This window comes from Olea europaea, unplaced genomic scaffold (genome assembly GCF_002742605.1).
Source record: "Olea europaea var. sylvestris unplaced genomic scaffold, O_europaea_v1 scaffold112, whole genome shotgun sequence".
In the NCBI taxonomy this organism is placed as follows: Eukaryota; Viridiplantae; Streptophyta; class Magnoliopsida; order Lamiales; family Oleaceae; genus Olea; species Olea europaea.
The window spans coordinates 633,857-649,624 of NW_019228573.1; the positions used below are offsets into that span (position 1 = coordinate 633,857).

The following is a 15,768-nucleotide window of genomic DNA, read 5'->3' on the forward strand; positions in this document are numbered from 1 at the left end:
ATATTATTTATGCGAATTATTAGATTTAGTATTTTTTTCAAACATTTCATTCATTACATTCATTTGTTATGCATATTATTTATGTTAATTATTTGAAATAGAAACTTTTTCTAAAAACTGCATTATACGGTAGGCTACATTGTAAAATAAATATTTAAATATTACATACGCAATCAACATTTTACAATTTTTTCGTAATTACAAATAAATGAATGAATTGTACAATGTTTAAATAAATGTAAAAATATGTACAATTATTTACGGATCCCCATTAAATTCAAATAAATCACATGCTAGTTTATTTCTCCAATTTTGTATCCATGCCTGGTTGATTGCATCAACCTTATGTGCCACGCTAAAAAATTTCATGTACTTGATGACGAACATGCCGTAATTACCCCTACAATTAAACAATGTTGTATTAGCACATTGAAAATTAGTTAGAACCTAGATGTAAATGGCAAAAAGAAAATTACAAACACTTACGATATTTGCTGCCTCGCCGTCGTCGTGTTCCGCACGGTGGCCAATCTGTCATGTACAGTGATATTCGCTCGTCTAGCCATCATGAGAACGATCACAGACACCGACTCTAGATTTTACTCGAGCTGGTCTTGTAGACAGCGACTCTAGATTTTGCTCGAGCTGGCCTTGTGTCAGGCATGAATGATCGGGGTCGTACACATAAATCGTGGAGTCGGCGAATACGATTTCCACTGCAATGTAGTGATGATTCAGACATACTGGTACGTACATATGCATACAGCCATCCCATGGCTTCCCACCGACACTCGGCCACATCCCTACGACCCATTCCATCATATATTCCGGCTCCGTGTACTCGCTACCCATAGCCTGGAACGACTGGTACTCAATGTCAACGGCACGGATGAACTCGGTGTTCAATATGAGTCTGCCAGGAATGTTGAACGATTTTGGATGTCTTTCAGCACGATCCCATAGCAAATCCATGCTCAAGTCGATGTGCTACATAAAGAAACACCAATAAAGAAAGGAGTTAATCTACGAATTTCATTCAAAAAATTGATTTCGAACGTACATAATAAATAACAATATTTTCATTTCACTTACATCGTCGGCGAGCCAAGCCCCCGAAGTGGTGATGTCGTGGAACCACTTGTAAGCATTTGAGATCGTCTTCTCAGCAATCGTGCGGCTGGCCCTGAAAAAATAAGAACAGAATTTTTAATTATATGAAGTATACATGTGTCAGTGTCAGTGTCAGTGTCAGCGTCTGCGTACTATAGTAATTACATAAAATACAAAACTGACCCAGGCTGCAGTGCTCTCCACTCTGTCTCAAAGGCTTTCCACTTGGCGTGGTCAACCTCCCTGAATAAATTCGGGTGCGTCTCGTCGACGAACCTTCTCCTCTTCGCCTCCGCGGTAAAGGGAGAAAGAACGTACTGTGATGGCACCCTTGGCCTCTTGCCGACCACCCGCTCCTCATGTGCCTCGGGAATCTCCATCTCCCCAGCCATCGGGACGATCCCCTCGCCCGCTGTCGGGACCACCTCCAGCTCCAGTACCCTATCCTCCTCAGGTACCCCCTTGGCATCCCCGGGTATCCCCTGCACGGGTACGACCTCCACCTCCACCTCCACCTCCGATGCCCCCTCGACGACCTCGGGTATCCCCTGCACGGGCACCCCCACCTCCGATACCATCTCCACCTCCATCTCCGGTACCCTCTCCTCCTCGGGTACCCCCTCCACGTCCTCAGGTATATCCTGCGCAGGCATCCCCTCCACCACAGGTATCCTCTCTCGCTCCTCCATCCCCATCGTGTCATCTAAAAATGAACCAAATGCAGCAACTGATGGCCACGATGAGTCAACATACCCCATCTGACCCACTCCCCCCTGATAACCACCGACCCCTCCGTCACCCCCTCCGTCCCGATAACCGCCAGTCCCTCCATCTCGATAGCCACCAGTCCCTCCGTCACCCCCTCCGTCCCGCTAGTGACCTGTCCCTCCGCTACCTCCTCCATCTCGATAATCGCTCGTCCCACGCAGGCCTGCTATGTCACCCCGTATCGCTACAACCTCAGCATGGAGGTCTCCTAATCCAGCTCGTAACATCGCAACATCATATCGTAACTGTGCCATGTCCCCAATGAATTCAAATTCTCTAGTTTTATCTAACGCAATGAATTCAAATTCAATTGTTGATCTAGCTATACATATTTGTTTTGAAGATTTCTATGATACTGTAGCACCTCCAAGTGTAAAATCATATCCACTTGTTGACTTGGAGTACTTAGTATCTCATATCCAATTTGCATCACAGTATCTTTAAAGTACTCTGGATATCTCGAATAGTGCAATCCAAAGTTTTTGGTATGTTTTAAATACCTAAAAACTCTAGCAATTGTCTTCCAATGATCAATGCTTGGATTGCTCGTATATCGACTTAGCCTATTAATTGAATAAGCAATATCAGGTCGAGTACAGTTCATGACAAACATTAAACTAGCAATAATTCGAGATTATTCCAATTGAGACATACTATCGTCGGTATTGGAAACAAGATGCATACTGGCATCTATAGGTGTTTTCATAGGAATAATATTATATTTTTTTAATTTATCAAGAATCTTCTCAATGTAGTGTGATTGAGACAATATGAGACAATCGAATATTTTAGAGATTTTAATTCCTAATATAACATCGGCCACACTTAGATACTTCATTTCAAATTTATTTGTTAGCATCCTTTTAGTAGCTTGAATTATGGTATATTTGTTATCCATAATCAACATGTCATCTTCATATAAACATACCATGATATCCATTTTGAGTGCTCTTGACACAAACACATTTGTGTCGTTAATTTTGAGACCATTTGATATCATAACCGTGACAAATTTTTAATGTCATTTCTTAGGAGCTTACTCTAATTCATAAAGTAATTTAACAAGTCGACACACTTTCTGTTCTTGTCCTGAGGCGACAAATCCTTCAGGTTGCTCCATATAAATTTTTTCATCTAACTCTTCATTCAAGAAAGATGTTCATCCATTTAATGTATATCCAAACCATTCAACACTGCTATCGCAATTAGCATACGTATGGAAGTAATTCTTGTCACAAGAGAATGGGCATCAAAATAATTAAGACCTTCCTTTTTCTTATAGCCTTTAACGACAAATCTAGCTTTATATTTGTCAATTGATCCATTTGCTTTCATTTTTCTTTTGAAAATCCATTTACATCCCAATGGCTTATCACCAGAAGAATGGTCTACTATTCACATGTATGATTTTATAGTATGGATTCAATTTCACTATGAACAACTTCTTTCCAATATGAAGTTTCGATCGATGACATAGCTTCTTTAAAGCTTTGAGATTCATTTTCTAACAAATATGTTAGAAAGTCAAGCCCAAATAAGGTTGAAGTCCTAGTCCTCTTACTGCGTCTAGGTTGTTGATTTGTAGATTCTTGATCTATAGCCTCCTCATTTTCACAAGATCTCTTCTGTGAATTTGATTCACTTTGCATGTTATAAGGAAAAATATTTTCGAAAAATTTAGCATCCCTTAATTCAATAATCGTATTAACATGCACATCGGGTATTTCAGACTTATGTACAATAAATTTGTATGCATTACTATAGAAGGCATAACCAATAAATACACAATCAATGATTTTAGGACTTATCTTAACCCCATTACTTTGAGGAACTATTAACTTAGCCAGAGTATTTATAATTAGGTTTGTGATCTTTCTATACTTCATAAAGTATCTTATGCATCTTTCAACGTGATATTCCCCCTACCTTTTACAAATCAATAACCGTATATATAAAGCATATATTCACTCTTTTTCCTTTTGTTCATATACTCTAGGCATATTATATTTTCAATTCAAAGCATGCATAATCATCTCACTATATTTTCCCCTTTTGACATAAGCAAAAGATATAACATTTAAGATTAAAACATGACCATAGAGAATATTTAGATATCACGTTATTCCCCCTATCTTTTGTAAGAGATGTAATGCTTTTCAAATTTTATCTCAAAAAGTTAGCAAATAGGAAGAGTATATCATATAAGCTCAAGACTTTAAGTCAACCATAGAAAAAAGTAATATATCCCCCCTCAATTAATGACAAAGTGCCAAATATATGCAAGTTTAAACAAGAGGATGATCATAACATTATAGTAAAAATATTAATCAAAGTACGAGTGATGAAATGACGAAAGTATAATAATTTGGATAAGATTTATATACATTCCAACTAATCATGCATGTAGAATCAATCATATGAGAACTTATAGTATAAAATCAATTTAGGCACATGCTTCAAATTTTATTGATAATTCTCAAATTTTCTTAATATTTAAGATAAAACATTTGCAATTAAACAATTTTAAGTAAATAGTTTCCTAGTCATTTCTTGCTATTTGTGATTCTTCCTTTCTACAACACCATCTTGTCAAGGTGTTCAAGGAGCCAAGAAGTAATGTTCATGGCCATCAATTTTGCAAAAATTACCAAAATCAGTATTTTCAAAATTTTTCACCACGATCACTTCAAACATATAATAGTACATCCCTTTTCATTTTGAACTTTTTTATATAGATATTTAAATAATTCAAAGTTTCATGCTTTAGGTTCAAAAATAAGATTCAAGAAATCTAGAATAGTCTTCAATAAAGCGTAATGCCTACCATTTGATTTTATGATTCTAAATTGTCCAAAATGATTCATGTGAAGAAATTGAACATGTTTTGTAGTCGAAGATTATTGCTTAAGTTAGAAGAAACTCTCACTTGCTTGACATGCCACAAATTTTCTTTTTCTCAAATTTTAAATATGGCATATCTTTAACAAAAATAATTTTTGGAAGTATTTGAAAGTTGGTCCATTACCCAATCTTATGCCATAGTCAAGTATCTTTTAAATTTGATAAACATTTTTCTTCACTTTCAAATGACATAAACATCCTTATTTTAGCTTCCTATAAACATCATCTTTTGATGTAGCATCTTCAATAAGCATTTGGAAGAATCAAGTTTTGATATGATAAAATTTATCACAAAATTGACTAAAAGTTAAAAGGATTATGTTTAATATCACCTACTAAGGGGACATTTTCAGTAAAAGTAGATAGATAATGACAAATAATTTCAATTTTGCTATTATAGAGACATAAAGAAACACTTTTATCAATGCATAAACATATAGCCACATATTTCAAATTAACCAAAAATTTTCTAACCTCTTTGAATGTGTAGAGATCTATCAAGAGCTAGAGGTTTAGTAAAACTATTGGTCAATTGATTTTCCACAAGCTAGTAAAATTAGGTGGGTGCATTCGGATGCCAAAAACCTAATGTCCTAGTGACACTAAGTATCTAAAAATCCATTTTTCAGTACAAATGTGCTATGCTTTATGATTAATTGAAATATAGCACATAAGCACATACTTAACATAATATCGGGTCATCTAGTAGTTAAAAAGAAAGGATTCGATCATACCTTGATATTTTGTTATTTTCACAAATATACCTTGATCATCCAATTTGATTGATGACTTCTTTGGAGTGTTTATTGACTCCAATTCTTTTATTTTGAACTCCATTATTTCTTTTTGAGAATATAGCTTGTTTCCCGATCATGTGCTCAAACATCTACTAACTCAAGACGATTTGCTCTTTATTTTCTTTGATATCTACAAAATAATTTAGCTTTTGCTCTTTGGTACCCATAAAATTTTGGGTCCTTGATTGTTAGTGTTTGTAGACTTTGGAATCCACTTGTATTTGCTCTCAAAGTGAAACTGATAAGCCCAAGCCCAAGCCCCCAATTAAAATTACATATACAAGACGTAAGGGGACCAAGTGACATGGAAGATAACTATATTACAGCATGGCATGCCGGTAGTTTCTAGAATAAAGCTGCATCTCTCTCTGTAGTCAGGTGGTTAGCTATTCTGTTGAGTTGGTTAGGAGAAGGGTATATGTAAGGGGGGTGGGGAATAGTAGAAGGCAGCAAAAATTAAGTGAGAAAAGGGAGGATACCTGAGAGTGGAGTCTTGTACCGTTTGTTATCTCGAGAGTTATTATATTTAGTGCAATTTTCTTTCATATTCTATCAGAAACCTTTTTTTGATTAACAATTACATGTCCATTTTTGTTGCAAAAATTACATGTCATGTTTGAAATAGGGAAAGTAGAAACTTTAAGAAAGAAGTTTTCAAATGACTTTTGTTTTAAAAATGTTTTGTATCCAACTCCTCCTTTATCAAAAAATATATTTTTGTTCACCAAGCATTAAATCAAAATTTTTCTTGCTTTGAGTAAATTTGTGAACACTTTGAGTCAAATCTAAAATCTTTTCTTTTAAAGAGAAATTCTCCTTAATTAAAGAATCATAATTGAGTTTTTCTTTTTCAAAATCACTTTGAGTTTCCAAAAGTTTCTTTTCTTCTTTTTCTAATAAAGAATTTTTCTTTTTGAGAGTAGAGTGTTTGAAAGTAAGTTTTTCAAATTTTTCAAGAAGTTCATCATATGAGGTAGATAATTCATCATATAAAGGTTTGTCATTTATGTTTACCTCATTTTCAAAGGCCATGAAGCACATGTTTGCAATTTCCTCTTGACTTCCATCTTCTTCATGTCATCATGATCACTCTCATCCCATATTGATTGAAGTGCTTTCTTTTGATGAATCTATTCTTCTCTTCACCCTTTTCTTCTTTCTTGTTGAATTGACGATTGTTGCAGAAACTTTTCCATTTCTTAATAAAAAGAACTAGATCATCAAGTTCTTCATCATTCAAATTTTCACTTGAAGTGCCTTCATCAACTATTGATTCTAAAGCAATTTTGCATCTTTCTTCTTCTTTGCTTTTCATTGTTTTCTCCTTCATCTCAGTGCGATTTAACTCATATGTCATCAATGTTCCTTAGAGCTCTTCCAACGGATAAGTTTTGATATCTTTGGTGTTCTCTATCAACATTTTTAATGAGCCCCATTCTTCCGATAGTGACCTAAGCACTTTACTCATAAGTTCACCATTAGTAAATTTTCAATCAAAGCCTTTGAAACCATTAATAATATTGGTAAAACGAGTATTTATGTCAACAATCAGTTCATTTTGTTTCATAAAGAAATTTTCAAAATCTTTAACTAAGAAATTTATCTTAGTTTCTTTCACTTTGCTAGTTCCAACATGAGTAACTTCTAAAGCATGCCAAATATCATAGGCGGAATCACATGTACTAATACGATTAAATTCATTCCTATCTAAAGCACAATAAAGTATATTTTTGCTCTAGCATTTAAAGATAATTTTCTTTTATCTTCATCATCATACTCTTCTCTAGGTTTTGGAATGATTTGGTCCGGTTTACCAACCACTTTAATAATCTTCTTAGGCACATAGAGACCAAATTCAATAACATCCCAAACATTATAATCTATTGATTGAACAAATATAGTCATTCTAGTTTTTCAATATTTATAATCAATACCATCAAATAAAGGAGGACGATTCGTAGAATGCCCCTCAAGATTTCGAAAAATATGGTTAGCCATATGCTCAGGATTGTTAAATCTTTAATTTAAGAAAAAATGAGCACCTTGCTCTGATACCAATTGAAAGTCTAGGAATGACTAACCAAGAGGGGGGTGAACTGGTTTTTTTAAAACTTTTTCAAAAATTGATTCTAAATATAAACCAATATGATAGTAAATATGTCAATTAAACAAATAGACACGAATAAGAAAGCAAGTAAAGACTAAATTGATAAATTCAAATAATAAATGCAAGTATAAAAGCAATAATTAAAAGGGAGAGAGAATGCAAACGATATAATTGTGGAGGTTCGATCCAAAACAATGATCTACGTCCTCCGTTACCAAACTCTCCGGCACGAGCAAGGCCTTTTCACTATGTTAATTGACTTATGGTGCAATCCAACCCTTTACAACGGTTTCGATGACTTACAAACAAGGAGCACCGATCCTTTACAAAGTTGAGCTTTACGAGACCTCAACACGACCCACACTATTGAGCTTTACGAGACCTCAATATGACCCACATGGTGACTTACAACAAGGAGCACTAATCCTTACACAATGTTGAGCTTTCTGGGATCTCAACACGACCACACTTTATCAAAGTGATTTTACAATCAAATCCTCTTTTGATAAATAATACAAAACAAATTAAATACTAGGAGAGGCTAACACTTTAATGAATAATAACAAATTATAGCTCAAGTGTTAGATGAAAAACTATGATGAAAATGACAACTGAAAAATTAAGTTCAACCAATCAAAATATTTTTATGAAAAGATGAAGAAGAATTAAATGCAATGTAAATTCAAATAATCTTCTCAAAAAATATCTCTCTTTTAACGAATGATTATAATAAATCAAGTACTAAGAGAGAAATGATAAATTTTGATGAATATGATAATTTTACAAATTTGATTTAATCAATCAAAGTTTTCAATATGAAGAAGTTGAAAATTTTATACAATATAAGTGCAAATAACTTCTTCAAGAATATATCTCTCTTTGAAAATTGATATAAATAAGTTGAACACAAAGAGATGTGAAAAACTTTGATGAGGAAATGATTCAAGAAATTTGATTCAACAATCAAAGTTTTTCAATATGAAAAAGTAGAAAGATTTATGCAATGTAAATGTGAATACCTTCTTCAAGAATATACCACTCTTTTAAGAATGATATAAATAAGTTAAACACAAAGAGAGATGGAAAACTTTGATGAGAATGATGATTAATGAGTTTGAATCAATCAAAATTTTTGATAGAAATAAACAAATGAAATGAATGCAAATGAAAGCTCAAAAAATTCTTAAAGCAAAAATATATCACTTTGATTCACTTGGGAATCTTGTAAAGAATGGAAAGAGTGAGGATATTTATAGAGTTCAAAAACAAGAAAAAAATATGTATTTGCGGAAAGAAAAAAATATGTATTTGCGGAAACTAGTCCGGTCGACCGCCTCTCGTCCGGAAGATCAATATAGCCGTTTGTACAGCAAAAATCAGAAGTCAAAACGGTCAAATCCTGGACCATTGGAGGATGTCCGGTCAACCGCCTCCTATGGCCGGTCGACCGGTGCGGTTGACTGCCTCTCTGAATGGTTGACCGCCCCGGCAGCGCAGTGTTTTTACGTTTTGCCCCGTTTGTTCCGATATGAAAGTTTTAAAGTGCATGGACCTTTGAAAAATATTTTTAACTATTTTTTCATCATAAAAATGTTTTTTAAAGTCCAAATATCACTTTTAAAAGTCATTTTTATATTTGATCAAAATGTTACATTGGAATGACTTTTAGTGCACAAAAATTATTTTTGATGTATAGAAAGATTTTGAGCTTAACAATTCATTGCCATATATCAAAGTGTTAGTACCTTTACATTTTGCTTAAGAAATCAAGTTTTTGATCTTCCTCCGAAGTTCGGCTCTTAAATTCTTGAATGTGTGACTTCAATCTTGACCTTTTTTTTATGCCGTCTCTCGTGCTCTTCATCTTTCTTCTTCTCGAATGATTTGACTTGAGTACTTAGTGCTTAATTGATTTTAACATTGAACTATCATTACTCAAAATAAATTATGATAAACAATATTAATTTTGTTTGTTATGATCAAAAAATTGTGGATAAAGCCAACCATAGGTCATCAACAGTATGACCAATAGGATCAGAAAAAAATAATTTGAGCTTACCAACTAAACGATATTTTCTTAAAATGAATTTGTGGCATAATGGTGCTAAAGGCGTCTAATAATCATTTCCTAGGATAGAACGATTTTGTCTCCTATGGAAGCTGCACAGCAATCTGCAGGAGCTCCAACAAATGCAACGAAGTATTTTAACTTCACAAATAATAAGAACGAGAGAGAGGGAGAATGAGATTCAAAGTAGAGAATGTTTGTAATGAAAATGGTGCTATTCTCGGGCAGCAGGATAGGCTATTTATAGACTTGCTCATGGCCATTTGAACATCCTCCAAAATAGTTGTCACTTTTCATATAGTCTTCAAAACTTGAACAGGCATGTTAGTTCAATACTACATATGTTAACTCGAATCGCAGTCGAGTGTTTAATCTGTTAACAATCGATTGTTTGGTCGGTTAACAGATCATTATTTAAAAGATCATTCAGACCAAAAAATTACCAAAACAATAAGCCAATGAAATTAAATTTCATTAAGTACTCAAGAATTTATTTATTTATAATTTAGTCCAAAAATTCAAATAAATTTCGTCCAAAAAGTTAACATAGTGCAAGGACACACCCGCACCTGAACTAGACCTAACTCGAACTCGAACTCGAACTTCGGCACATGCACGTGCACATGCTCATGATGTGTCAAGCCGAGCCGGAAGGACGGTAGCAATGGTGCACATGTATGGGCTTTTGATCGAACCCGATACGATATAGGTCTCTTCCTTCCAAAAACTATTGATACCCCTTGGGGCCTAAACCCAATTCTCAAACTTTCACCATATAAACCACGCCAAAGTTTCCTAACTTTTCCATGTGGGATAAGAGTTTGGCAAATCAAATTCTTCACTAATTCATAGTTTTAAATGGATTAATTTGACATTAAATATTTCATTCAATTCTAAATGATTTACGATAAATAAATATATCACATTAATCATCTCGTGGAATAGAACATAAATATACTAGGTCCCATTAAAATTAAAGTACAGGTCCCACTGAAATTTTGGCTCAAAGTTGATCAATTTCAATAACCATTTTCCAACACTTTCATCTGGAGTTTGGAAAGAACAATCCGAAACAAACAGCAAGTTATTTTCATTCAGTAAGCAACAAGTAGAATGTTCGTATATCTAATATGCCAAACAATCTATATGGTAGGCGACGACAAGATAGTCAAATCAACGAATCTCCAAGTGTGATTTCGTCTTAGACCAATCAGAGCAGGCCACAACTGAAGAAGGCCTTCCGTTACTAGACTGAACGATATTGAGGCAAGAGGAAGGGGAAACTTTGAAGAGCTATTTTGCTCGTTTTAGCGTCGAGGTCATTGAATGAGAAACCATATTCGACGAAAAGGCAATGGATGCCTTACGGAATGGGTTGCTAATGGAAACACCTTTCTCAATCGATACAACAAGAATCCTACTATTTACGATCAACTAGTAAATCTCATTTACACAGAAATCTTGACAGAAGAAACTGTAGAAAATAAAAAAAATGATAAGTTAAGGGTGAATTTAGAAAATGAAGAGAAACGCTTCGATACATGGGCGAAGGCTTCCAAAATAGCAATATATGAGTTTTGATGAATATAAAGGGAAAGTGTACACTGTGTTAGACTACTCGTTCATAGACAATAAGCGAATCATATATTCTATCTCATGAGGCTCGTAAGCCAAGATTTTGCAACTTGCACCGCACAAGAGACCATGAGATAGATGAATGTCCCGAAATTATTAAGATGGCAAAATAGCAAAGATTGTAGGGTGGAATACCTGAAGCTCCTAATCATCGAAAACCATCTATGCTAGTCAAAGGGGACATGGTCGAAGATTAGGACTAAGAAACATAAGGCTAGCATAAGCACAGGTAAACACTTTAAATCAAAAACCACCGGTAAAGGAGAGTGATATTGGATGGCACTAATAAGTGTCTATGAAAACCTACAACGTGAAGGCTACTCAATAGGTGCTCTACGTCCTTGCCGGGCCGTCGACCACCATGAGCACTATACATCCATGTTGGGCCATCGACCCCCATGAACCCTTTACGTCCATGCTGGACTGTCGACCCCCATGAGCACTCTGCATCTCTGCTGGGTCGACGTACGTCCATGCTGGGCCGTCGACCCCCATGAAATCATCTACCACTACGTGGCCAACCCAACACTTGGCCATAAAATCATCAATAAATTGGATGAAATCGCATAACGACTGTTAAGGACACAACCAACCGTCGGATAGTTGGAAGCCCCCCACTCAGAACGTGGAATAGTATAAGAGGTTACGTGGGACACATGGCACAATAACCGGCCAGCTTTCACATGGCTCCATTTCCTTACAAATACACCTAAGGCGAAACAGGTATCTCTCTGGAAAAATGATATGTGCGTTTTTACGCACTTATTTAACATATCTAAATATGTTATTTATTGATTAAATGAATGAAATTCTACTCACAATTATGTAATATTTACTTTTGTAAGCCAAAAATACCCAAAGGAAGAGAACAAGGCAAAAGGGAGTGAAAAGGACCAAAAAGCACACAAAAATGTGAAGTTGGGGACCAAAGTGTACAAGTGCCAAAAGTTGGGGACCTAAGGTTGCAATTTTGAAGGGCAAAAGTGATATGAAAATTAAATTTTGAGGACTAGATTGTACATGATCAAAGTTGAGGACCTTGTATACAATTAAATGAAGGACTAAGTTGAAAAAAATGAAATAAAGAAAGCCCGCTCGTGGGATGAATGCCCGCGCTTGTGCGCCGCTTTCCGGTTAAGCGAATTTTGTCTATTTCGCATAAAATTTTGTGACTTCTTTCACAATTTCACTTATCGCAATTTCGGCCATTTAAATACCGATTTTTGGTCATTTTCTCTAGGGGATTCTAGGTTTTGGGATTTAGGTCTTCTTCCTCTTTCATTTTTTCTTTCTTTTCCTTTCTTTTCCTTTCCTTTCCTTGATATTTTGGAGACACAATCTAGAGCACAAGGAGATTCAATTAAAGATTTGGCAAGATTTTGGGGAAATCAAGAGCAATCCCAAAAAGGGATTTTATCTATACCTTGCATTTTCTTCATTATTTGTCAAACTTGCAATGTATTATATGAAACATTCTCTTTTTTATCATATATTTAACATGGGCTAAATATTTGTTTTGGGATTTATGGTATTAGTTTAACCTAGCTTTTAATTAATTTTGATATTTGTTCTTTAATGTTAAGTTATTTATTTTCATGTGTTACTACATTGTATTTATTGTATTTTCATTTATGTGGCCAATGAATAATTATGCTAGGTGATTTGTACATCGTTCGAGAGAATATTGTGCATTTTAGACCAAGTAGTAGAAACACGAGGTTTGTTTAGAGGATAAAGATATACTTTTAACCATAGGCGATCCATTGAGCTATTTTCACAAAGATTTAATGCGGTTGTTTGGTTTTAATCGACATACAGATATAGTAGGTCAAATAAATCGATTAGGGTTAATTTCGCTCGAGAGAGGTAATTGACCAAAATTGGAAGATCGGGTCTAATATCGTGAATGAGTAATTTGTTAATTAGTTTGTGAAGAAATTAATTAGGTGGCGGTTAAGCGAAACCATAAATCCCAACCACTCTTGCTTCCGAAATTTTCAAGATTTTTATCTTTCTTATTTTGTAGGTTTTAGTTAATTTCCTCATTTAAAATCATATCTTTAATTGTATGTGTTTATTTTTATTATTAGAATTAAATTAATTAGAGTTGTGTAATCGGAAGTATACATTTCTCGAGGGATCGACAATCTGGACTCAAAAAGTCCACTTTATTACTTGTACACGATCCGTGCACTTGCAGTGTATAATTTTGGCGAACAAAAAACTTTGGCTATCTAAATACTTTCTTCGCTTCATATGACATAACATACTCTCACGCAAGAGGTAAAACGGGGGAGAAAGCTCTGCTTTCATTTTTCAAAGAATACTTGTCTGTCGAAACAGTAGGAGCACCATATGCAACTAGGAGGGCACGGAGGTTTGCTTCGTTATAATTTCTGCGATCAATACTATTTTCAATAGACATTACATTGGTAGGGGAAAAAAATGAATGCATAAAGGAATTATGCCTAAGCCGCTAAAAAGCTTGTACCGGAAGGCTATTTGGTTCGAGGTAATCCTAATACTATATCTCTTTCAATTATGTTTAATGATGATGATCAATATGTACGGGTGTTAACGAATCGAGCCGGAACTCCCGGCTCTAGCTTTTTAAGGCGAGTTTTTTTTTTGCCCGAGCTAAGTCGAGCAAAAGCTCAACGAAAAAATTAAAGCTCCACTCGAACTTTCTGGAATTTTTTTTTTCTCTTAGCTACCTCAACAGGCAACAGATTTGCTACCGATTGACAGATTGATAGCTGCCTTAACCGGTAGCAATTTTTTTTAGGGCCTTTTCGGCTCAAGCAGACTCTCCAAAATGGGGTTCAGCCCGAGCCAGCTAACTTGTGCTTTTTCCGGTCCAATCCGATGAGCTCGATTATCATCCCTATGAATATGTTGTCATTTATCCTCATAAAGGTATCAATTGTATGCCCGTGGATAACGATAGTTTTGTGCGTTTGATCAAATGGAAGTTGATCGCTCTTGGACATCAATGCTTGATCCTCTTTACAATTTAACCCGAACAAATCATTCTGGTGTTATAGCCAAAGCCGGTCCTGAGGCGAGCTGGAAGAGGCCTGCGCCTCAAGCCAAAAATCGAAGGGGGCCTCTCCATCGGAACCGATTTGAGAAGTGTTCTTGGGAGGACAAATTGTGAAATGGCACCAGACAGCAGGATGGATGAAAATCATGAAATCATTGAAATGGAAGCAGACAACAAACATTCAATTGGTTTTGGTTGTGAAATGGATGAAATGGCAGCAGACGGCAGACAGCAATTTTGGAACCTAAGACAACACCACCGACGACTGTGAAATGGCAGGGATGGATGAGATGAAATGAAGAAGATAAGATTGGTTTAGGCTTTTTAGTTTTATTTTTTAGTAGCGGGCTTTTGTTTTGGGCCCCTTATTATTTTTTACTTTTTTTTATATAGATAGAATCCAAATACTCATTTTAATTAGATTTGGTTAAGAAATTAGACTTTAAACCATTCGGTCCAAATTCAATTTTCACCCTCTCTCTACGACCTCATTTATCTCTCTACTATTTTTGGGTTGCACTCTCTCTCTCTCTCTCTCTCTCTCTCTATATATATCTATGCCTATGTATGTAATTGCTGGATGGAATCAAATCTTCAGTTTGTAGGAGCGTCATTTTAGAATTTTTTATTTTGGTTTAAATGGAATTTTATTTACGGGAAGTCGAGAATTGGACGTATTTGAGTATATGTTTCTCCACTGGTTTCAAGATAATATGTTATTTGTTTTCTGTTTATTCTTGCTTTGACTATGAATCAACATATTTGAGTATATGTTTCTCGACTTAGAAAAAATAAAATAAAAGTGCAGAACATGATTAAAATGCTTTATTTTTTGTGGAATGAATCAAGATCTATACGTTGATATTGGGGGCCCAATTTATTAAGTTCGCCTCGGATCCCGAAAACCACAGGATCGGCCCTGGTTATAGTTTGGGGCAAAACCATAGTAAGGTATACGGTTTTTTTATCATTGACAGTAGGACTGCTTGTAACGGAAACTTAGGAAAGCCCACTTTAAAATAGCTTAATAACGTCTGTACACCATTTGTGTATTAAATTCCAAACTCTCATAGGGTTGCCAATATGAAATATCAAACATAGCTCAATATGACGAGCAATACTACTTGCAATGATGAAAATTCGAGCTTATATACTTCACCAATAAAACGCAACATAATAAACAAAATATCATGCGTCAATCACCAAAAAGCGTTACTTCTCCGGGGAAAATCTTGAAACGAAGAAATAATTATAGTAGTAACATTGGATGATCCAAAATAAATTGAATGAAGTTCGATAATGGGTGAGCGACTGACTCACAGAGTTGCAATAATTCATG

The 15,768-nt window shown here is 35.1% G+C and overlaps 1 protein-coding gene across 1 annotated transcript; it reads right to left on the reverse strand.

The window, feature by feature from the left end:
• Nucleotides 1-558: 558 nt before the first annotated feature.
• On the reverse strand, nucleotides 559-1,868 carry LOC111373376. The gene is made up of 3 exons (XM_022995892.1): nucleotides 1,294-1,868; nucleotides 1,093-1,183; nucleotides 559-987 (listed from the first exon to the last, which is right to left on the reverse strand). The coding sequence occupies exons 1-3, from the start codon at nucleotides 1,866-1,868 to the stop codon at nucleotides 559-561; spliced, it is 1,095 nt and encodes a 364-aa protein (XP_022851660.1).
• Between the last annotated feature and the right edge of the window lie 13,900 nt (nucleotides 1,869-15,768).

Bases quoted from the DNA above. Each gene is read 5' to 3' on its own strand.
- LOC111373376 (XM_022995892.1), bottom strand. From the start codon at position 1,868: ATGGGGTATGTTGACTCATCGTGGCCATCAGTTGCTGCATTTGGTTCA. The intron at 1,184-1,293 runs GTCAGTTTTGTA...TTATTTTTTCAG, and splicing joins TGGAGAGCACTGCAGCCTGG to GGCCAGCCGCACGATTGCTG. The intron at 988-1,092 runs GTAAGTGAAATG...TTCTTTATGTAG, and splicing joins GGGCTTGGCTCGCCGACGAT to CACATCGACTTGAGCATGGA.